This window comes from Fusarium poae, chromosome 1 (genome assembly GCF_019609905.1).
Source record: "Fusarium poae strain DAOMC 252244 chromosome 1, whole genome shotgun sequence".
Classification (NCBI taxonomy): Eukaryota; Fungi; Ascomycota; class Sordariomycetes; order Hypocreales; family Nectriaceae; genus Fusarium; species Fusarium poae.
In genome coordinates this window covers 8,509,372-8,531,931 of record NC_058399.1, presented here as the reverse complement: position 1 = coordinate 8,531,931, position 22,560 = coordinate 8,509,372, and the positions used below count along the sequence as shown (strand labels likewise).

Sequence of the window (22,560 nt, the reverse complement as noted above, 5' to 3'; positions counted from 1 at the left end):
AGAAGTATGCTAGTCTGTTTACGGTTAGTGCAGCTGAATCCCGCCACGTTGATGAATAATTCAAGTGCGGCGGTGCTTACGGCTCTCGAAAGCTTAACTGAGGTCCTGAGGCAGAACTTTCATGTAGCTTATGCTTATATCCCGTCAATCCTCTGTGGGAGACATAACCTACATGCTTGTCGGCCGAGACCCCTGCGCTAATCAGCTCATATTCTCTCAACCGTCCCTTTCAACTCGCGATGCAGATGCGTGGCGATGAAATGAATCAGGGGCTTTCTACTGTAAGGGAGTGAACTAGCACCTCAACTACGGGCTCATAGTGAATTCAAAATCTACCCTAGATCTGTCACATCCGCGAATCCAAAGTCTATCTGTTTCATATCTTGGCGATTTGCACTATGTTTCATTCGGCTAGGTACTTGAGTGGCATGCCAGTCTTAGCTATATCAACGGCGGTTTATGCGGCCCGCAGATATGGTATCAGTTCAACACTAATCACGTTCGGGATAGATTTCACCCCAAATTTCCTCAGCTTGTACTTTGAAATGGAATGTTTCAGCTTATTGAGTTGGAGTTCGTTGTCGTCGAGGCGATTGCCCTTTGATGTACTGCTACCGCAGGATTCCAGAAAGACTCGACTAATTTCCTGGTACACGGTGGCCCGGCATATCGGATTCGGTCACTTATGTTAACCACCTGGATTCTGCATCAGTCTTGACCATTTCCAGAACCCCAATGTCTTCTTCCATCACTCAACTTCCAACCCCAAGTGTCTGGATCCTTGCACAATCTCGGAACTGTCGGCCGAGAAGCTGTCAAATCTCCACAACTAATCCTGAAACCAAATTCTCCTCGTTCTCATTTCTCGCTCGTTCGGTCCAGCCTTGCCGTTCCTTGTTCCTCACACCAGTTCCAGAGCCTCTTATTAGTGGGAGATCTGACTCCGTTCATAATATGCTGACTAGCTCGATTCGTTGCACCACCATCTGCTCTCCTCTTGACTTACATGATCCTTCGCGGTGTACCTGCACTAGTGTAGATGCAGGTCGGTTGAACTGACAGACCACTTGAAGGAATGTGCTCATGACATCTAGACTTTGTGGGTAAGTAACGGCGCAGCAGAGTCTAGCCATACAGGACCAGGGTTTGAGGTGTGTATATAAGATGGTGGCTTGCTGCTCTTGTTCTTGCTTGTTGGATACTCAAGCACTCTATTCGGATTCATTCACTTCGTTCATTCATTCATTCTTTTCAATCATATACACTCTCATTCAAATACATTCGTTCTTCAACCTAAGCAATCCTTTGCCAACATGCGCTATTTTGCTCTCCTTGCCCTGGCTGGTCCTCTTGCCGTGAGTGCTGCTTCTGGAAGTGGTCACTCTACTCGATATTGGGACTGCTGCAAGCCTTCTTGCTCTTGGGGTGGCAAGGCTAAAGTCAGCGCCCCTGCTTTGACTTGTGACAAGAAAGACAACCCTATCACTAACCTGAACGCTGTCAACGGTTGTGAGGGTGGTGGTTCTGCTTATGCTTGCACCAACTACTCCCCGTGGGCTGTCAATGACGACCTTGCTTACGGTTTCACTGCTACCAAGCTTGCTGGTGGTACTGAGGCCAGCTGGTGCTGTGCTTGCTATGCGTATGTCTAGGTTACTCGTGTCATCTTGACAACTCTTTGTGCTAACTGCCTCTCTCAGTCTCACCTTCACGACCGGTCCCGTAAAGGGCAAGAAGATGATTGTCCAATCTACCAACACTGGTGGTGATCTCGGCGATAACCACTTTGACCTCATGATGCCCGGCGGTGGTGTCGGTATATTCGATGGATGCACATCTCAGTTCGGCAAGGCCCTTGGTGGTGCTCAGTACGGCGGTATTTCTTCTAGAAGCGAATGTGACAGTTTCCCCGAGCTGCTCAAGGACGGTTGCCACTGGCGATTCGACTGGTTCAAGAACGCCGACAACCCCGACTTCACCTTCGAGCAGGTCCAGTGCCCCAAAGAGCTCCTCGCCATCAGTGGCTGCAAGCGTGACGATGATTCCAGCTTCCCTGCATTCAAGGGCAATACCACTCCCAGCCAGGCTAAGCCCAGTGGAAAGGATACTGCTGCTGCTACTCAGCCCCAGAAGACCAAGCAAGCTTCTCCTGTTGTTCAAAAACCCTCTACCAAGGCTGCTACTAAGCCCGCTGCTACTAAGCCTGCTGATACCAAGCCTGCTCACGCCAAACCCACCAAGGTTGTCAACAAGCCCAAGGCCACTTCAAAGGTTGGTGGAACCAAGACTCATGGAAATTGTCCCGCCACTAAGCCTACCAAGCCTGCCACCCCTCAGAAGTCCGCTGTCGCTGTTTACCATCAATGCGGCGGTTCCAAGTCTGCTTACCCCGACGGCAGCCTCCGTTGCGCTTCCGGAAGCAAGTGTGTCAAGATGAACGATTACTACTCTCAGTGTGTCCCCAACTAAATGGAAATCCATGGACTAAGTTGGTGTGAGATTGAAGATCCCTCAAAAGGGACTTTCTCTTATGAGCAGAATTGTCGGTGTGTCATTGCTTGACATCCTGGACCTGGTGTTCGACCCTTACTTTACAAAACTGTCTTCTCTGTATATATTTATGTATAGCCTTATGTCAGCGACGAACTGGCTATAAACAATCAACTTGCATACTTGCACAATGCTTTATCAGCTTTCTGAGATGATCCCGTTCAAAAATATTGATTTGGTCGTAGTATGATAAAATAGATAAGAACCTCTGTTGGTTGATCTAAATGCCTATATTCAACTCTATAAAACTCAAATAGATATTTGCTGCTGTGTTTCCAAATACGCCAAGTATCCCCTTTCAAATGCGTCAAACGTCAAGCCAACACTCTTTTAAAGATATCATTTTCGCCTAGTATAAGCAAATGCCTCCAATCTCATCATCCATGGTCCATGATCCTGCAAGACCTTTGATCTCCACATCTTCCGTCAAGCTCACATCTTGTGAGAGAGTCTTGCCGAGGAAAAAATCATTCTTGCCCTCGGTGTGCATCTTCCTCTTCATGAAGCGTCTCGTCCACTCCTCAACGGCAGGCTCGCCTGTCTCATCCCTCGCCTGCTTCAAGAAAGGAATCAGAGCTGTGCCGCCAGTACCCTTCTGATTATCCTTGTTCTTCCGTGATGCAATGGCGAGGTTAACCTTGTTCCGGGTGACCTCAGGGCTTCTTGAGCGACTGCGAGCACGGACTTGCTTTGAGGGATTGATTATGTAGCGTGTGACAATGTTGATGTGCTTGTCGCGGAATGCGCTGAGCATAGCCAAGCATGCATCATACGCAAGGCATAGCTGCTTGTCGGATTGGTGTTCCTCAACGTACTGACGGATATTGACGACGCTGGATACATCATTGAGGAATCTCGCATGGGGTCCGGGCATGTAGCGTCTCATCTCCATGATGAAATTGTGTCGGCTGGAAGTGCGACCGCGATCAGAATCGGAGGATGGATCGCGAGACTCGCCTGTTGGACGATGCTCGATTCCGAGGATAACATCAAAGAATTGGATCAAACTGCTCTGAGCGTTACTACCGCCACTGTATTGTCGATATATCTCCTCGCCGGAACCATCTTCGTAAATCACACCATTTGGGAGGCCAGCCTCGGCCATGTTCTTACTTCCAGCAAGGAAGGGTCGAATGCGGTGATAGAATATGGTCGGGTCACAACTCTCGTGCATCCTCTGGAGAATATTTGTAAGGTCTGTCAAACGCTCCGCGAAAGTGCGTAGACACCGAGTGACGGCTGTAGTGTCGCCATGGCGGGCAGCAGCAATAGCTGTCAACATAAGCGGTATAATGGGAGCTCCACGAGCTTCGATAGCAACAGATACAAGATAAAACCATGATTCATCGAGGGCTCCGGTATAAGTGTTGAGGGTGGCGAGATTCTCAAGATTGTCAATGTCCTCGTCAACGAAGAGCGGTTTAAAGTTCCAGAGACATACAGCCGCATAAGTGGCGACTGGTGGTACTTCCAGATGTTCTGAAATTTCTAGAAATGGAACTGATATAGATGCTGGCAGACGGTCTGATGGTGAATCACCTCCCCAGATATATCCATGGGCCATGAAACCCAATAGTGAATAGGCACGGCGCCACTCGGCGTCATGTTCAAGACCGATAGTAGAGAGTACTGGCAATCTATCGATGACACCACGCAACCTGCGGCTAAGAATAAGGGCCTGTAGGTTGGCTGCGATGGCCTCCCATTTGTTGTAGTAAGGGTCCGGTAGACGAGTCAATGGTAGAGTATCCGGAAGGAAACCACGGGTAGGAGAGATACCATACTCGACTAGGACCGGAATAGAAGGCAGCATTATGAAGTGATTCCTGGCCTAATAAATTGATCGGCTGTATGTGAGAGAATAGAGAGAGAGAGAGGAGTTATGAAACGTGAGAGAAATCGAAAGATGGGAGAAGAAGAAGCCGGTGTCCGGCGAACGGAGGACGGAAGAGTGGGGCCGCTCCGGTAAATTCAACAGCAAATGGGGCCAACGGGCTTTCAATACTTTTCTGGGGTAGTAAAGAAGCCAAAGCCGGTAGTAGTTCAGAAGAATGGAGATGATGGAGAATGATAAAAAAAGAAATGGTCGAATAAAAATCTGGGGGAAAAGTCCAAGTTGTACCGATTATTGCCTCTAATAAATGACTCTTCGTCCGTGTTTTCCTATACTTCCGCGTGCTAGTTTCTGCGGCGAAACGGTTGAGTAAAGACTATGATTGGCTGATTCGGATGAGTGGACAGTTTCAATGCGGGTTTAATTAGCGCGCATAATAAGTTTTTTTTTCACCAGTGTCAAGACGGCATAAGAATGCCAAAGAGGTTGCGGAGATGCCGGCTTCTTATGGACCTGAGATCGAGTTGGGTAGTCTGGCCCTGATATGATGTGATCTGATCTGATAAAAGCTCCGTCTTCGGCGGTTAGTAATGAAGATGCGAAAAGTGCATGCGTATGATGAAACTGCACGTGAAAATAAGCAAGTCCTGTATTAATAATGCTAGCAACTCGCAATAGTATTTTAAAGTTTCATATGACAACAGCAATGTGTTGCTTAGTTGCAGAAGAGGCTCTGAATGGTCGGCTCTTACCCTATAGATCATGTATATCTAGATACCTATGTGTTACCGAATTAGAGAATAAAGACCAGTTCAGTCGAAACTATCTTCCTTTTAGCTAAATGGTGTACATTATTCATCAGGAAAGTATTGATCACATTTATCTGAATGAAATCACTTTCTACCTACAAAAAACAAGTTGGCTGTTCAAGAGTATCGCATTTCGCAGATGCTAGACATCGCCTAGTGGGTAGCAGAAAAAATTACCTCCTAAGTCTTAGGTTACAAAAATAAGTAGTCTAAGAGCTATAGTCTAAATAGCATAAAGTGACCCACTAATTTCGTCTCTTATGCTTCCAGCGGCCAGTTTTTCTGATACCCTGAGGATCGCCTCCTTCCTTCAATCTTCAAGTTTGACATGAACCCCCCGCCCCCACTAACCGTGGGTCGGATCGTTTTAGGAAGGTGCGAGGTACGTATCTCCATTACGTCGGTTCCATCAACGCACGAACCACCAACAAGGCAAGCCACGACGACCTTCAAGGTCAACTTAATTGACCGTGAATAGCTTCCTTGTTTCATTACTCACCTCCCAGTATATAATCGACCCGCCCAAAATAGTAGGGCTGTCGATATAATGCCCGTCCAGCAGCATGTGCTGAACTGGCTATACAGTGTCCTCACCAGCGTATGTGTCTCTTGGAGACTCCAACCCCCGCTTATCATCCATCACTTAGACCACGGCTAATATCGACGCGCTAAATAGGAATATCATGATGTGAATCGTGCCTACAACGATGTTGCGCAAGCCCTTGACAGGTTTTCTTCTCTATCACCTCGAACCGATGTACATAGTACGTGTCTATTCCACCTTGCGAGACCTACCAGAAGCTATCGCCAGGCTCGCGTTTTCTAGCAACCCGTCGCATCCAGATATTGACCTCACCAGCGTTTTCGAACGGCGCCAATGCCCTACTACTTCATCTCTCGGGGACACTCCCTGTCAACTTTCGTGGAACGACATACAGGTTCCCCTTATCAATATGGGTGCCACACGCATACCCACGAGAACCACCCATGATATACGTTGTACCAACCGAGACGATGATGATACGCCCGGGACAACACATTGATCCGCAAGGTTTCGTATATCACCCATATCTAGTGGGATGGGCTGAATTCTGGGATGTATGCTGCTCCAAAAGCTACAGCTATTTGTGACGTGTAGTCGCTGACAAGATACACAGAAGTCGAATCTTCGGGATTTCCTCAATATTCTTACCGACGTCTTCGCAAAAGAACCCCCAGTCGTGGCTCGACAACCACAAGCTCGGCCGCCCCCTGCGCAAGCGACCCCGACACCTCCTCCTCTCCCACCTCTGCCTCCCGGCATGGGACCATCCTCGCGACCTGGGACACAGAATCCGCACTCTTCAGAACAGCCGCGTCCTCCTCCTCCGCCCCCGAAAGCCCCTCAGAATGCCGCGCCAAACAGGCCACAAACTGGGCCACCCTTGCCTCCAATTCCAGGACAATCTCCTGCACAGTCTAATCGAATGTCACGCTACGACTCAGCTCCTCCTCTGCCACCACAAGTTGGGAGCCCAAATGCGCAAGATCCGCGAATACCTCGCCCTCAAGAACAGAATCCGACTCGTCATATGTCGCCTGCTGGACCGCCAATGGCTGCGCAACCTAGATATGTGAATGAAGCCCAGTCATTTGCGCCTTCACCTCAACAACAATGGCAGCAAATGCCACCACAGCATCAGCAATATCAACAACCTCCGACTTGGACCCAAGCTGCTCCACCACAGCCAAGTCCTGCGCAGCCACCTCCACCTCCTGATCTACTAGACGAGCCCTTGGAACTAGCATTGCCGAATAACACAGTAGCGGCTCCTCCAATCCCACCCAATCCGGAGAAGGATGCGCTTTTGCGACAGTTAGCCCAGACACTGTACTCTATCAGAATGCGCAGCAGACAGCAAAACGATTCGAGTATGGCCGGCTTACAAGCACAACGAACAGCAATGTTGTCAACAATACCTGCTTTCCAAGCTGAAGGTGGCCAATTGGCGCAACTTTCAAATGTACTCACGTCGAACTCTAATATTTTACATGATGCTCTTCATAAAGCGGATGCAGTCATTGAGGGTTCTAAGAGCCACCCTGTGCCAGACGTCGATGAGCTGCTTGTAGCTCCTACTGTGGTTGCAAACCAGCTTTACACGCTAGTGGCAGAAGAGAGAGCCCTTGGTGACGCCATATTCATGCTCGGCCGGGCTGTCGAACGCGGGCGCATTACGCCAGCAGTATTTGCCAAGATGACGAGGCATCTCGCAAGAGAGTGGTACTTGAAAAAGGCATTAGTGCGTAAGATTGGACAAGGAATGGGCCTAGCCGCATGATCAAACACGAGAAGGGATTGCTTGACGCAACTCCATTGCTAAGCGGTGGAAATTTTGGTATTGTTCGTATAGCTGGTTCTGGGGTTGTGCATGGAGGGGAAGTGACAGGCACTTGGCGAGATCTGACAGCCACGAGGTGAATTACGACATAAACCATGCTATGAAACGAAACCAAAGGACTGTGACATCCTGCTAGCTGCAGACTTGCGAAGTCTATCTCGCAATTTAAAGCCATTCGCACAGTTCATAGGCTCTGATACGATCTGAGCTGCTGGGCACGTGGGAAGATGATATAGTCTGGACGATCCAGACCAATGCGGATGGCTCCCCTTGATCTCAAATACACATCGCGTTACGGCAGTTTGCGTGCACGGCTTCAGGAACGGAAAAAGAAACGAATCCGTCGCCTGTTCAGCCATACAGCGCCATTGCCATGGCCGTTAGAGCACACCCATTGCCAGCTCTCGGCCTGTCAAGATATGCACGGATCGATCCCTGAGCAGCAATCAAACAGAACGAGTCTAGCGGCTCAAAGAACAATACTAAGCCTCAAAGCCACAAAATGCAAGAACAATACTAAGGCCAGCCTCTCCCCGCCGGCCTTGGCATTCTTAACTTGATTGATGTGATGTGATAGCTTCTTTGAAATGCACTTATCTCAGTTTACTTACTCACATTCTTCCCACCGCTGACAATATCATGACTAGATAGACTAGCGTTTGTCTTCAAGACCGTTCTCGCCTGTACTAATCTTGGCTTTTTTCCCTTTCTTTTCTTGTGATCCCTTAACCATGTTGCCACCACTTGCTCATCCTCTCAACGTCAATCTTGTCCTGTCACAGCTTGTTGTTAAACCAAGACTATCTCAGATCGTTCCCGTGTCTTCTTTCCATATATATCTCGAGCTCAGACCTTTCACATTTCCGTTCATAGCGGCTTCTTTAACTATCCTTTCATTACCACTCATTGGAGTTGACATCGTTTAGATAGACCATCGCCGACAACAACGACCCTCTTTTCTTCTCCTTCTTCGACTCTCAGTCGATAAGTAGATACCACCATGTCAAAGGAACCCTTTGATCCGTTCACTCAGAACGTCACCTTTTTCGCTCCCGATGGAAAGACGGAAATCAACATCCCTGTAGCTGCCATTGACCAGGTGCGCCGCATGATGGTCAACACCACCATCAACTATGCTACACAGCTCGGCGCTTGCCTCATTATGCTGGTCGTACTCCTCGTCATGGTTCCAAAGGAAAAGTTCCGCAGACCTTTCATGATTCTTCAAATCGCCAGTCTTGTCATCGCTTGTTGTCGAATGCTACTGCTCAGCATCTTTCACTCATCGCAATTCCTCGACTTTTATGTCTTTTGGGGCGACGACCACAGTCGTATCCCACGCAGCGCTTACGCTCCTTCGGTGGCTGGCAACACCATGTCTCTCTGTCTCGTTGTCTCTGTCGAGACAATGCTTATGAGCCAGGCCTGGACAATGGTCAGACTGTGGCCCAACTTGTGGAAGTACATCATCGCCGGCATCTCACTCGTCGTGTCCATCATGGCTATCAGTGTCCGACTCGCCTACACCATCATTCAGAACAATGCAGTTCTCAAGCTGGAGCCGGCGTATCACATGTTTTGGCTCATTAAGTGGACAGTCATCATGAATGTCGCCTCCATCTCCTGGTGGTGTGCCATCTTCAACATCAAGCTTGTCTGGCATCTCATTTCAAACCGGGGTATTCTCCCTTCTTACAAGACATTTACTCCAATGGAAGTTCTCATCATGACCAATGGTATCTTGATGATCATTCCAGGTTTGTGCCCATCTGTTGCTGTACCAATACCTCAAAGAACATCTAACTAATCAATTACAGTCATTTTCGCTTCACTCGAATGGGCTCACTTTGTTGACTTTGAATCGGCATCCCTGACTCTTACTTCTGTCGCCGTGATTCTCCCTCTCGGCACTCTCTCGGCCCAGCGAATCGCCAGCAGCGCTCCCAACAGCGCCAACTCGACTGGTGCTTCAAGCGGAATCCGTTACGGTGTCAGCGGGCCCAGCTCCTTCTCAGGATTCAAGGCACCCAGCTTCAGTACCGGCACCACCGACAGACCCCACGTTTCGATCTACGCCCGGTGCGAGGCTGGCACGTCATCTCGCGAGCACATCAACCCTCAAGATGTGGAACTCGCCAAGCTGGACCCTGAAACTGACCACCATGTCCGAGTTGACAGAGCCTTTCTTCAGCGTGAGGAGCGAATCCGGGCTCCTCTTTAAGCGGCGTACAACAATTGCTTCCCCTTTCACTCATCAAAAGTTATATTTCGGAGTTAAAGCATTCTACATGTTTCGAGCTAAGGCCTCGATTCAAAATACCAAAATCTAGCGTGGCGTATCGGCAAATCCTCAGTTACACATTGTATCCGTTTCTTTCCATTGCGAACAGCCTTGATACCCCAACCAGGCCGTTGATGCTCGAGATGACTCGCATCTTATCTTACTTTCATTACCCAATTTATTGCGGCTTGCATGGTCTCTAATCAAGAAAATACTATTCATGTTAATTACTTTTTCTTTAGTCGAAAGATAGTCTAGCGCCCAAGCGCACCGTAACGATGAAAAATACATCAGGTTGACAACCATTCCCGGCCGTGTCAACTGTGATACTAAACGACAGACCCTTAAGTGACACTCGCCAGTGGCAAATGAAACAGTAGTGACAGTGATGTAACTGATTGACTTATATACTGCATAACAGCTCCCATCCAAGCCCCAGTCGCACCAAGACAGCAGACCCAATGACTTACTTGTCCACTTTGACAGAAATCGTGTGATGAGGTATTTATTTACTCGCTACGACCACCTGAGATCTTTCTGACTTTGTCCTTGCACATACTGACAAGTCGTCTCAGCTCATTTGCGCGCACTGGTCTGGGTTGTTCTAACAAACAGCGCGCATTAGAGATGGGGGGACTCTCTTCAGACACACTTTTGAGATTGTCCTCGAGAAGTTCAAGTAACTCAAATTCGGTTTCAGTATCTGGGAGGGAAAACCGGTTGGCAGCTCGAGAGAGAACATGCTTAGTGCGAGAGAATCGTCTTTGAGGTTCGGCGAACAAAGGAAGGGGCGCTATACCCGAGCCAGCCTCACCATCAATATTAAAGCCCGTTCGGGCAACGGAAGCTCGAGGGAAAGACAAAGGCTTTTCCAGCACAAGAGGTGATATTTCATTGGTGAGAAAGGTCTGCTTGAGAATAGGCTGCAATGGAATGGGATCAATCGTGTGGGGTGACAAGGGTTCCTCAGCTGTTGCCGTAACAGTTTGTTCTTCTTGAGCCACCAGGCTGGTATCAGAACTTTGCATTGCGGAGTTACCGACATCTCTCGAACTCGTAGTGCTCCATTCTGATGGTGTTCTTCGACAAGACGTAGATATTCGCCGTAACTTTCCCCGAAAGGATCGGAGGGGGGCTATGATTGAGCCCCTTCGTTCATCAGGCTTGGCAAATGTTTGTTGGCTGTCAATTCCCACGATGAGATCATGAGAAGACGAATTATGGCGATCCAATGACTCGAAAAGATTGATCTTTTGCTTCAGAGGCGAGTCACTTTTCTCCGTGTTCCGACGTCCAACTGAATTTTGAAGTGATCTCACAGGGGTCTGGCTTCGGTAAGGGGCATGGCTTTTGGACCTAACCTTTGGTGTATTTAAAACTTCCGACTCTGTTGAACTAAAAGACTTGGGTAGTGGAAGTCCCGGATGTGAAATTGGCGCTCCAACCGTTGTGGGGACGGATTCGTGACGCTTCTTGTTAATAAGCGCAAATGCAACTGATGGTCGTTCTTTTGACTGTTCAAGTCTTTTTCGAAAGCCTGAGATTTTAGAATGTGGCAGCTTGGGACGACTTGTGCTGCTTGCGCTCGTAAGCTTGAAGGGCATGTGATCATTCTTGCTGAAGGGAACCTGATCAAAGGTATTAGGAGGTGTAAGAGATTTGTTTCGGGTGCTTGAGGTTCCCCCATATACTGTGTTAGACAATGAAGATGCTATCTTTTGAGCATGGCGCACCCATCCGTGATGTCGATTTTCTTCGGTTGAGGTTTGTCTTTGGGCAGGATCATTGGGGCGTACAGACTCGAATTTGACATCGTGTGCCGATAGTCTCTTATCCATTCGCGATGACGCTTCGGTATACTGGGACCTTATATAGCTTGGGCTTGCATCTGGTGTCGTTGTCGCGAGACTGCTATACTTGAAGGACGTCCATGAATCGTCTGGCCGGGTCAATGGGGATCGCCACGTTACAAACGGATCGTCAGAAGCCAGAAGAGTCCTGGGCGAGGGGATCAATCGGGATGCCGGAGAACGTGTTTTTGAGGTTGCGTTTGGGTCATGGTCTGTTGACTCATGATCTGCAGAAGATTGTGCGGCAGAACGCCTGCTCTTGAGCGACCGCCAGCTTTTGGAATGGGCCAGCCGTGATGGTGACCGAGGAACTAAAGGCGCACAGGGAGAAACTGAGATTCCTATATGCATTGTCATTGAATGTTTGGCAGAGATAGACCAGCCTTGTTCTTACCAGTTTGCTGGCTTGCTGTCTCAAATATCTTTCTCCTCTCTGCAACAGACTTTTGCCTCGATTTTGTGTCAACACTTTTGCTTGGGATAACGGGTGATTTGGTCCCCAAGGTTTGTACTCGGCGGGCAGGAATGGGTTTTTGACTTGAAGTAGCAAAGCGATTGGATGAGAGACAACTATCGATCGAGCTTCTTTCACGTGCATTGATCGACTCTTGAGGCGATAATTTCGATGGTTTTGACGGAGTCTGTCCAGCTATAGAAGGGGAAGTGATAGCAGCAACGGGGTTGGGTTTTGACAAACCACAAGGCGAATTGCCAACCGAAGCAACAGCATCAAGGAACTCGAACTTGGAAACAAGTTGTGCTAATTTACCACCGGCCAGGCTACGAGGGTCTGAACTCTCGGATATAATCTTGCGCGGCGAGGCTGTAGACGATAACAATGGTGAGGTCATGTTGTTCTAGTAGAAGCGGATATCCTGGAGCTATGTGCAAGCTGAGGCGATAATGCTGATGAATAAATCACGCCGTGATGCTTGAAGACGAAGAGAAAGTGTCTGTGTTGATGTCGCCAAAGTCTGTTGATATGATGTGAATGAGCTGTGTCTGGATTAGCGTTGAAGACGAAGACACATCACAGTTGAAGATCAATATCTCTGAAGTAGATGGCAGGAGCATCCTGCTGTTCGTTCATGACCCGTAAAAGAAGGCACCATCTTCCATTTGTAGGTATGACAAAGAAACCGGTTGCGCTTCGAGCCAAGTTGAATGGAAATATGCAGAATGTAGCTTGACACAGAACAGAAGCGATAGAGGAGTTGCATCATATCCAACCCATGAGTTTTGTTCATGTCGATTTATATGTAGCCCGTATCATAATGCCCTTGGACAGGCACAGGCCAGCCTTGAAATCCCTTCCTGTCTAAAACGTACACTGACTCCAACTAATGTACAAGTGATTCGATTAAATAATGCACAGAGGGGAGGCGGATGTTGGCGCATTCCTAACTCCTAAACTGATTTTCTTCCATTCTCGCGCAGTTTCTTTGGTCGCATATCGTTACAGCGTCATTTACTGGCTGTCAAGAGGTCAACAGGGTGCTCGTTAAGAGTATGGCATCGAGGGCCGACTTACGGAGGCAGAAGGATCTCGCCCCAAGAGCTAGATAGGAATGTCACAGCAAACTATTCCACTTTGTCAGTACAATTACATCCACCGACCTCCTATATTTCAGGAATAGAAAAGGGCCAAACATACACCAAAGATAGCGATGCTACGGACGACAGCGGCGTTCTCGGAAGAGGTAAGAGCGTCATAGGTGGAGCCGATAACACCCTTGGGAGCACGGCGAGATCGAGGCTCAACGACGATGCGCTTGGGGGCCATTGTGGTAAATTCGGTATCGGGATCGCGTGGGAAATCGAAGAGTTTTATTGAGTCGAGAGAAGCGTGCGCGCTGTTCGATTGAAGTTGTTGACGTCGTCGTTGAATTCGAGGGAAATTTTCGGATACAGCTCAATTGAAGCTTTCTTGCTGATAGCAGATAAGGTCACATGATACACAGCCTGTGACGAAAGTGGTATTGAGTTATAGGCATACTTGCTGCCCCACCATCACCAGTACTCTTAATGCCATCAACATTTCATTATTACAGGCTTATAAATTAATTAAACAAATTCTTTGTCATTTTACAAACATACCAGTCAATACCTATCCTAATCCTTTACAAGATTGCTCAGCCTTTTTATGTCGGTTGAATGTTTATTACCTCATCGACAAACTAAATTCTATCAAAGACGTCGTATAGGAGCGACGTTACTTCACTTTCTTGTCACCACCCTCAATCTAATCGATCCCATTTCTCTCATCTTCATCGCCAAACTCACTCACACTAACCTCGAGAAGAACACAACCTCAAGATGGACTCACCAGGACCAGGTGGTTTCTTACCAGCGTCAGGTGGCCTTCCATCACCCGCGCCTTCAACAACCTCGTCTTATGCAAACAACATCCAAGGTCTTCCTGCACCAAGAAACAAGGCACTCAAGGCAAACTTCAGCAAGGAATTTATGGTTAGGAGATATGCAGAAGAGCAGCTGATGCTGGCTACACGACGCTACGTCAAAAAGTTTGGCAATGCTGAGCCAGACGATTCAGTCGTAGGATACAAAAGGTTTGGTGAGGTTTGTAAAGATTTGGATAGCGTCATCAATGTTCTATGGCGATCAGGAACCCGTAAGTTATGCTGAACCCTCAATCATACAAGTTTGTTATTAATGAAGTCTTTCAGCAACACTACAAATACCATTCTTACTACGTCTCACAAGTGACTTTACTCGGTACGTTCGAGGCTTCCCGCCTGCACCAAAAGCGTCATTCGCCATTCTACGCAAACTAGATCACTGCTTCGCCAGTCTTCTCTCCGGCCAAGATGTTGAAACTCACGAGACACTGCCGGGTTTTGAGAATGGGCTGCGCGGTGGTATGACAACTACAGAGATGATTAGATGCCGAAGTTTGGTTGACCAATGTCGCGTATTAATGGTCGAGGTGATGAGAGACCCCGCAGAGGAGGACGAGGAAGACGAAGATGAAGAAGGTGGAAATACAGACACAGACACCGACATGGACACGGACACAGACACGGAAACACCGGCAATCAAAGGCTGGGGCAGCGTGGAAGACGACGACGAAATGATGCTGCAGCTCGATGCAGCGCGTGTCTTTGAAAGGACAATCGTGCAGCTCAACGAAAGACTTGGCGATCTAGAACCAATCCAAATGTCTGCCGATTGAGGCTATTTTAATTTATACAAAAGAAAATATGGGCTATATTTTGGTATTTCAGGCGCCACGTTTGTTCAAACGACCGGGCTGAGTTGGTTGGTTTCAGGCTGGTCGATGCTCTATGCACGGATACGATGGTTGAGCCTTTGGCATTGAGCATTGATCAAGTATGAATTGGCTGACAGAACCAAGACGTCGGATGTTTCTTGCATAGACCTATACGAGACAGGAATATGAATATGGGGAGGCTTGCTGAACAAACAAGTGGTAGATCAGTGGAGTGGGAAACCCGATTTAACCATCTGCCAGCCCAAGATGCTTGGCGGCCTATTAATTAATTGATCACATATCGTCGACTCTCTCTGATCGTGGTTGGCCTCACTATCGGAACCATGAAACGATAGTGTCGTGTTCTAATTAGTGTCTCCATAGCATCCCACTGTCAAGTGAAATAGACGAAGAAACTTTTTTTTTTTCGGTGGTTCGGCTCTATTGATGTTGATGTTGGTTTTCTTCCAATAAATAACTTAACCTTTCGGGTCGTAGATTTATCTAATTGATGATTTACAGTAGCACAAACTCAATCTTGGTCTAACAGAAAAGTGAACCTTCAAGCTCAGTGGTACAAAAATAGCCAGACTAAAAGAAGAGGGTTAAATAGCGTGAAATGACTTGGTAATTTCGTCTACTATAACCCAGGGCCTCCCAGATAATACCTACCAATGGCGCCATTCCCGAACCTCGATACGAACATCGCCATGCAAAGTCAATGATCAACCTGCTAAAAATACAACCACCAAGAAAGAAGCCCAGTGAAGCATCCAAGAAAGACAACAAGTCTTGTGCTTATGCATACACGATATTCTGTATCTTTCGTTATACCTCTCTTCCAGACTATGGTCACTGTACTAAACCTGTCCCTGCTCTTAGTGGACGCTTAATCCCTGACACTTTCCACCTCCTTTCTTGAGCCGCGTGGTCTGCCTAAACCTCGTTGGTTAATGATTCTCTACCATTTTGTTTCAAGTGGCTGCCAAGATTCAAGCAGCACCTGAGAACCCTTGGCTCTTTTCCAGACCAATTTGCTCTCATCGCCATTAAGCGCTCAGCATTGTTGCTGAACTGTTGTAATATCAACAGGCTGAAGAAAAGCAACAGAGAGAGTCATGGTCTCATTTAGCTCATCTCCGAATTCATGTTCCCAAATGGAAGTATACAGGGTTTGTATTGGCTTAGTGGGCAAAATCTGTAATTGCCTGCCCCTGGTTTTATTTCCGATACACCAGACTAGCCGGCCGGCTTAGACCGACATCTTGCTCAAGAGTGCATAGTCTATTAGTGCATAGAAGAAAGAAGACGAGTCAGTAGAAAACAAGACAAGTCTGTTCTTAGCCGTACATAGCGTTCCTCATACCCCTGCATATTCGACCTACATATCCGTATCCGCTGTCTAGTAACCATCCACTCAGCTTGCTCCTGTGCCTGAACATCATCCGTTGCCTCTAGATCCTGGTCCCTTGATGTGATTCATGCTGTCTACCCCATCTTCTCCAGTCTCATATCCATACCCATGCCCATACCCATGCCCATACCCATACCTCTTGGAAGAAGGCTTAAGTCATAGAAGGGGGTTTTTACCATCCCCTGGTTTTTGCGCAGGCAGGGTAATGCCTTAACCCGATTAGTTGAATGTTATTTCTATGTATAGGGCGCGCAAAAACCAGGGGATGGCAAGAACCCCCTTCTATGACTTAGTTATGCCGGGTCTCTTGATCCTCACATCTCGTTTTCGTAGAAGGAGTGGAGTCATTCTTGTCTCGGGTCGCTTGGGTAGGTATTATAGACAGAGGACCTATATATAAAACATCCCACATGCCAGTGATGTCTCTCTTCTCTTGTTCTCCACCACACGTCCAGCCATTCTTTGTGCCTTTTTTTCCCACATTCTTTTCTAAATCCTTGCTTCGAGATTCGATCATCTCAAGCTTCTTTCGTTCCTTTTGATACACGCTCTTTCTCGCCTTCTTCGGTTTTCATTCCTTTAGCCCTGGAGGCATAACATTCCTTTATCTGCTCTTCCTGGCTGTGACATTCGATCAATTCTTCAAAAAGACTTCAAACTTGTTCCAGAAGTCTCAGTATCCAAGACATATTTATCTCCGTTTCGACAACAGGTTCCACTTCGACTTACACGATGCTCAACTTCCTCCCCGTCCTCGCCGCCCTAGCCTCTTTGGCTTCTGCCACCACTGCTCCCCATCGTCCCGGACTCAAGCTGCTCTGGAAGGACGAGTTCACCGGTTGTCAAGGCTGCACTCCCAAGGATGACAACTGGAACACAGCTCTCAACATCAACTCCAACAACGAACTTCAGGTGTATAGCACTTCCAACAAGAACATTCAGCTCTCCGGTGGCGATACCCTCCAGCTCGTCCCCTGGAAGGATGGCAAGGGTGAGTGGACTTCTGGACGCCTCGAGTCTAAGAAGGCTTGGCACGCAGACAAGAACAAAGCTCTCCGTGTCGAGGCTAGCATTCGAATGGGCGACTCAGCTCGTAAGCAGGGCATGTGGCCTGCCTTTTGGATGCTTGGCGATGCTCTCCGCCATGGTACAGGGTGGCCTCTTTGTGGTGAGATCGACATCTTTGAGCGAGTCAATGGTGATATGACGGGTTTTGGTACTGTTCACTGTGGACACGAGGGTGGCGGCCCTTGCAACGAGCCAGAGGGCCTTGGCCAGCGAGTTACTATTCCCGACAACGACTTCCATGCCTGGTCTGTGGTTATCGACCGACGTGCCGCCAGCTGGCAGGACGAGAAGATTACCTGGCTTCTCGACGGTACACCTTTCCACAGCATCTCAGGCAAGACTCTCAATGACGAGGGAACTTGGGCTACTCTCGCCCACTCTCCCATGTACGTCCTTCTCAACGTCGCTGTCGGCGGCAACTGGCCTGTAAGTTATATATCTTATTGTCTCGTACAAGAGAAAAGATCAGAGTACTGACACAAACTCACAGGGCAACCCCAACAAGGCCACCGAGCCAGGCTACAAGAACATGATGGAGGTCGCCTACGTCGCCGTCTACGAGACAACGAAATAGTTACTCACGTAGCTAGAACCCTTTTCTCCACTTTCAAACTTCTGCCTTATATACTTCTTCTGCCAGCTGTCGCGCGGCTTTCTTCATTTCATCTCACCCTTACCCATGTCAGGGATGGAAACCATTCGAGTATCTTCAAGGCTGGCTTTCTTGGTTCTCCCGACGGTTGTTTCTCATTGAACGCTGCTGTTTACAGCTGGCTTGTCTTGTTTTCCTTGTCTTAGAAATAGCGGATACCCAAGGTTCAAATATCCTTACAGCGGATCTGTGTAGATAGTTATTTGGAAACAAAAACAAGACTCACGATGTTATGACTCAATTTTGACCTGACCGAGTAATGTGATAAACTCCAACACGAGATCTTGTGGCCCTTACAAGGTACTTTGCAACCGCCCCGAAAATATTTGTTGGTTGGAGACATAGCAATCAAGTGTGTTTGACATGTCCAATAGTTAACCAAAACCTGTTCGTGTTGGTAGCGATCAACTGAGACAAAGAGAGGACAAAGAGATGTTTTATTGTAACTCATTAAAGACAAAACTATCAGTTAATGCGTTAATCTTTTGCTGGGTCTCGAGATTCATGAAAATTGCAAGCAAACCACCAAACACAAGAGAAAAAAGGAAATAGGGAGTCCTGTCTCTGAACATGTAGAAAAAGAACAATAGCAAGCGTGGTATGTAATTTTCGCCGTAAGCTTAGGGTACACCAGATACGTAATTCGACACTTTACACAGATGGATGTTCGCTCCAACTATCCTCCACCTCATCTTAAATAACATCTCCCGGCTCACCAGGGATTTCCACCGTGCACCCGTGATAATAATACCCGAAAGCAATAGATAGCGAACTGTAAAAACAACGAAATGATAGGAGAGAAAGAGACGTGTGAGAACGTGGGGAGTTCCGAAGAAAAAGCCGAGTCGTAGTATGTGGGTGTGCGTGTCAAACCAACCAGCTTCAGTCAAACACCACATCCAGCGTCGGTAACATAAACCAAAACAAATAGTGCTCTTTTCCCCTGAAACCACCACATAGGAGGGAAATTGCCCCCTGGACCAGATCGCCGATTGACCATGATATAGTTTCCAACTCAGAACGCCGTGACAAATGATGCCTGATTAAGTCTGACCCCAAGCTCGTGTGTAATGCCAATACAGCCTCTCAGAAGACTGCTAGTCTGCTCCAATCTCATCACCCATTGGGAATGCTTCCGTAAAGTTAAAGGCTGTGGTGTCACCATCCTGGTCGTGCAAGAACGAATCAAAGTCAAAGTCGTTAAGCACGTCACCCGAGTTAAGAGGGTTAGCCAGTTCCATGCCGCCACTATCAAACTGAAATTCATGTTAGTGTCAAGAACTTCGAATGGTACTGAGTTTATACGTACCAATGGGCCAAAGCTGTTATCCATGCCCATCATCTGATTAGGGTCGTGCTGAGGAGCTGGTGGTGCTGGAGGTGGTGCGGTTGTTACCGCAGGAGCGTTAGCTGGACCAGATGCTTGCTGACCGTTCTGGACGGCGTTGGCCTGGGCATTCTTGTTAAAGTTGGCAGCATTAGCATTTTGGATAGGCGTCGCAGGAGCCGGAGTATCCTGTGAATCGTTGTTGTCGTTAGAAGGAGTTGCACCAGCGTTGTTGATAGCCTGGTTTGCCTTCTTGTTGGCAGCAGCGCGCTAGAATTGTCAGTTTCTGCTGTCCGAGAGGATGAAGAGATGTAATTAATTACCTTGTCCTTGGCAGCCTTGGATTCCTTCTTCTTGGGAGCGGCCTTATTAGTCTGGCTGGGAGTTGGCGGTGCGGCGGCCGCTTGTTGAGGAGAAGCTGTTGTCCGGCTGTTGGCTCCGTTTGCGGCGCCAGTTGGTGCTTGGGGAGGAGGCATAGATCGTTGCTGGGGTGTGTTTTGAATTTGAGGACTTTGTTGCATCTGCTGAGGCACCATTTGTCCGTTTGGACCTTGCTGCCACTGTTGGGGGTTTCCTTGTGGTCCTTGTCCTAGTTGACCTTGTTGCTGCTGTTGTCGTGCGGCCATCATCTGCGGTGTCATCTGTCCGTTGAAGGGCTGTCCGGGCTGTCCAGGGTGAGAGCTAGGCGGTGGTCGCATGCCGTTCATAGGCTGCTGGCCGCCCATGTTACCTTCCATTCCCTTGAAGAAGTGAGGCGCTAAGTTAGGATCCATGTTGTTGCCCATGAAATTCATGGTCGGGTTGGGTGAGCCACGGGATTGGCCGCCCTCAGGAATCGGTGAGGGAATACCAGAATTGTTCATCTGAGGTGTGCCGCGCTTCATCTGCTCAGCAGGGTTGGGGGAAGCACCTGGTCGCATTGCCTGAGGCGATGTGTCCGGGAACTGGCCGTTTGGTCCAGGGGGGCCGCCGGGTCCTGGTTGACCTTCCCGGGGCATGCCGTTGCCGCCAACAGTGTCCTGCTCTTGGCGGGCCATCATGAGTCGCTTCTTGTTCTGCTGCTCTAGAAGCATTAGCTGCATTTGATAGTCTTGGAGGGCATGGTTGCTTCCCCCTCCGTTTTGGGGACCGCCAGGTCCCGGTCGGATGCCGCCTGGGCCTCCCATTTCACCTGGATTGTAGAATGCATTAAGAGCAGTTCCATCGGGGCCCTGTGCCATCATTGGAGATCCTTGACCCTGAGGAACAGCATTTGGCATCTGCTTGCCTCCCATTTGAGTGCCGTGGTGTTGCTGTAGGTTCTGCGAGTATGTTGCAATCGACTTTTGCTGAGCGGCGGGCGGGGCGGAGGCAAAGTTTGCCAGTTGCTGAGGGTGTAGCGAGTTAGGGTTAATGCCATTGGCAGTGAGCATTTGTTGCGCGGCGGCGGTGTTGGGTGCGTTCATCTGCTGAGGCATCTGGCGGCCATTGGGCATCATGCCAGCAGGCTGGTTATGGTTGAAAGGCGCACCATCAATGCGTTGTCGCTTCGGCGAGGGAGCGTTCTCCCCAGAAGCTGGTGATGAAGGTCTGTTTTGGCCATCCATGCCGGAAGGATCTCGCTGCATCTGGTTTTGCTTGGCCTGCTGTAGCATCATTTGGGGGCTGGATGTAATAGTTAGGCGAAGGGTTTACTAAGAAGATGAGATATGGGAAGCTCACTTGTTTTGGTTGTTCGCCATGGCAGCGCGGGCAAGGTTGCCCTGCTTCATATTCATAGCCATGCCACCGTTTTGCATTCGCATCATTTGATACTGCTGCGGGGTCATGTCTGGCCGCATTTGTCGCAGAAGTTCCTGCTGTTGATTCTGCTTTAGCCGGGATTGCTGCTACATTGCCACCAAGGGTCAGCATTGGTCACCAGCCAAAGTGGTTACCAAATGTTAGGGGTAAGAGCAGTCAATCTGACACCATCTCCCATTGACTGGAAGCGGTCACAGAAGGATCGTGCCCATGGTGGCAGCATTACGGCATAGACAAATAAAGATTAAGACATACCTGAGTGTGTTGGACATATTGGTTGATGGTATTGTTTCCGCTCTTTGCTCGCTGCGCGTAATAAATATCCCAGAATACGGAGAACCACTCGTAGAGGAAAGAAGTGTCGGAAGCAGGCATGGGAAGCTTTGGCGGAGGCAGGTCTTCGGGGAGTTTGGAATCGATATCGTCCTTGGAATCGGTGTCCATGGGGTCATCGCCGACGCCGTTGATGAGATTGCCGTTCTCGTCGCGACGACGGTTCGCGCCGTCTTTGAGGACATTGACCTGCTGATCGCTTTCGAGGAGGGATCGGGCGCATTGATACATTCCCATGCGAATAAAGTATTCGTAAATATAAGTGTTAAGGATGCTGCGCTGGTTATCGTTTGCCTGACGAGACGCGGCGGCAGCAGCCGCAGCAGCTTGCTGGGGGTTGACGGCGCCGTTGTTCATCATAGGCATGGGGGCACCTCCAACAGGGCCACCCATAGGGTTCATGTTGGCCATGTTCACGTTTGGATTCATGACGGTTGATACTTGAGGACTAAAGAAAAAGCAGAGAGAGGCCTAGAGGCTCTGCCGTATCGGCAGCAAGTCGGGGGCTCGTGTAGCCACGGGGGCGTGCCACCAGGCGGAGCTGCGCTGGATAGCCTCCCGACGTGGATGTGACGGGCAATGAACCCAAAAGGCGCGAGCGAAGGGATCACCAACGAAAGAGGCGTGGACGCGGTCCAAGCTGCCAGGCGCGCGGTAGGGCGGGGACGAGGTGAGAATCGCGAGAACCACGAGACTAGGAGAAAGAGAGGCGAAACCCAAGTAGCGGGAATTGGAAGATCGTGTCAAACGTCGGCAACGGGCGGGAATGTGTCGCAGGTACTTAGCAATGAATAAAGCAAAGGGGCTATAATTATGCGATGTTATGCGATGCGATAGTCGACCGGAAGTCGATGTCGCGGTGATGAGTTGGAGATGTGAAGTATGGTGGATGAATATGGTGTGGTTGGCGTAGGTTGGATTTGGCGGAGTGTCGAGGTTAACTGGGAGTGGAAAGTGGGCGCTGGGCTTGTGCTTTTCCTTTTCCCTGAGGTGATGCTCAGTGCTCGATGCTCTCAGTGTAAAAAAAAGAGAGACAGCACACAGACG

The 22,560-nt window shown here is 48.8% G+C and overlaps 9 protein-coding genes across 9 annotated transcripts; 5 read left to right on the top strand and 4 right to left on the bottom strand.

Moving 5' to 3' along the window:
• Positions 1-1,313: 1,313 nt before the first annotated feature.
• On the top strand, positions 1,314-2,469 carry FPOAC1_002786 (uncharacterized protein; the record flags this gene model as incomplete). Its single annotated transcript, XM_044847361.1, has 2 exons — positions 1,314-1,642; positions 1,701-2,469. 2 exons carry the CDS (start codon positions 1,314-1,316, stop codon positions 2,467-2,469), a joined length of 1,098 nt encoding a protein of 365 aa, XP_044713277.1.
• Positions 2,470-2,899: 430 nt separating this feature from the next.
• On the bottom strand, positions 2,900-4,363 carry FPOAC1_002785 (uncharacterized protein; the record flags this gene model as incomplete). Its single annotated transcript, XM_044847360.1, has 1 exon — positions 2,900-4,363. One exon carries the CDS (start codon positions 4,361-4,363, stop codon positions 2,900-2,902), a length of 1,464 nt encoding a protein of 487 aa, XP_044713276.1.
• Positions 4,364-5,740: 1,377 nt separating this feature from the next.
• On the top strand, positions 5,741-7,514 carry FPOAC1_002784 (uncharacterized protein; the record flags this gene model as incomplete). Its single annotated transcript, XM_044847359.1, has 4 exons — positions 5,741-5,791; positions 5,870-5,957; positions 6,020-6,291; positions 6,351-7,514. 4 exons carry the CDS (start codon positions 5,741-5,743, stop codon positions 7,512-7,514), a joined length of 1,575 nt encoding a protein of 524 aa, XP_044713275.1.
• Positions 7,515-8,574: 1,060 nt separating this feature from the next.
• Positions 8,575-9,795, top strand: FPOAC1_002783 (uncharacterized protein; the record flags this gene model as incomplete). Its single annotated transcript, XM_044847358.1, has 2 exons — positions 8,575-9,331; positions 9,392-9,795. 2 exons carry the CDS (start codon positions 8,575-8,577, stop codon positions 9,793-9,795), a joined length of 1,161 nt encoding a protein of 386 aa, XP_044713274.1.
• A 569-nt stretch (positions 9,796-10,364) lies between these two features.
• FPOAC1_002782 (uncharacterized protein) lies at positions 10,365-12,556 on the bottom strand (the record flags this gene model as incomplete). The annotated part of the gene is made up of 2 exons (XM_044847357.1): positions 10,365-12,046; positions 12,100-12,556. The coding sequence occupies 2 exons, from the start codon at positions 12,554-12,556 to the stop codon at positions 10,365-10,367; spliced, it is 2,139 nt and encodes a 712-aa protein (XP_044713273.1).
• A 617-nt stretch (positions 12,557-13,173) lies between these two features.
• On the bottom strand, positions 13,174-13,488 carry FPOAC1_002781 (uncharacterized protein; the record flags this gene model as incomplete). The annotated part of the gene is made up of 3 exons (XM_044847356.1): positions 13,174-13,180; positions 13,237-13,286; positions 13,360-13,488. The coding sequence occupies 3 exons, from the start codon at positions 13,486-13,488 to the stop codon at positions 13,174-13,176; spliced, it is 186 nt and encodes a 61-aa protein (XP_044713272.1).
• Positions 13,489-14,021: 533 nt separating this feature from the next.
• Positions 14,022-14,898, top strand: FPOAC1_002780 (uncharacterized protein; the record flags this gene model as incomplete). Its single annotated transcript, XM_044847355.1, has 2 exons — positions 14,022-14,337; positions 14,393-14,898. The coding sequence occupies 2 exons, from the start codon at positions 14,022-14,024 to the stop codon at positions 14,896-14,898; spliced, it is 822 nt and encodes a 273-aa protein (XP_044713271.1).
• Positions 14,899-17,083: 2,185 nt separating this feature from the next.
• Positions 17,084-17,993, top strand: FPOAC1_002779 (uncharacterized protein; the record flags this gene model as incomplete). Its single annotated transcript, XM_044847354.1, has 2 exons — positions 17,084-17,845; positions 17,910-17,993. 2 exons carry the CDS (start codon positions 17,084-17,086, stop codon positions 17,991-17,993), a joined length of 846 nt encoding a protein of 281 aa, XP_044713270.1.
• A 1,175-nt stretch (positions 17,994-19,168) lies between these two features.
• FPOAC1_002778 (uncharacterized protein) lies at positions 19,169-21,942 on the bottom strand (the record flags this gene model as incomplete). Its single annotated transcript, XM_044847353.1, has 5 exons — positions 19,169-19,327; positions 19,381-19,668; positions 19,722-21,042; positions 21,100-21,236; positions 21,436-21,942. 5 exons carry the CDS (start codon positions 21,940-21,942, stop codon positions 19,169-19,171), a joined length of 2,412 nt encoding a protein of 803 aa, XP_044713269.1.
• Positions 21,943-22,560: the final 618 nt, after the last annotated feature.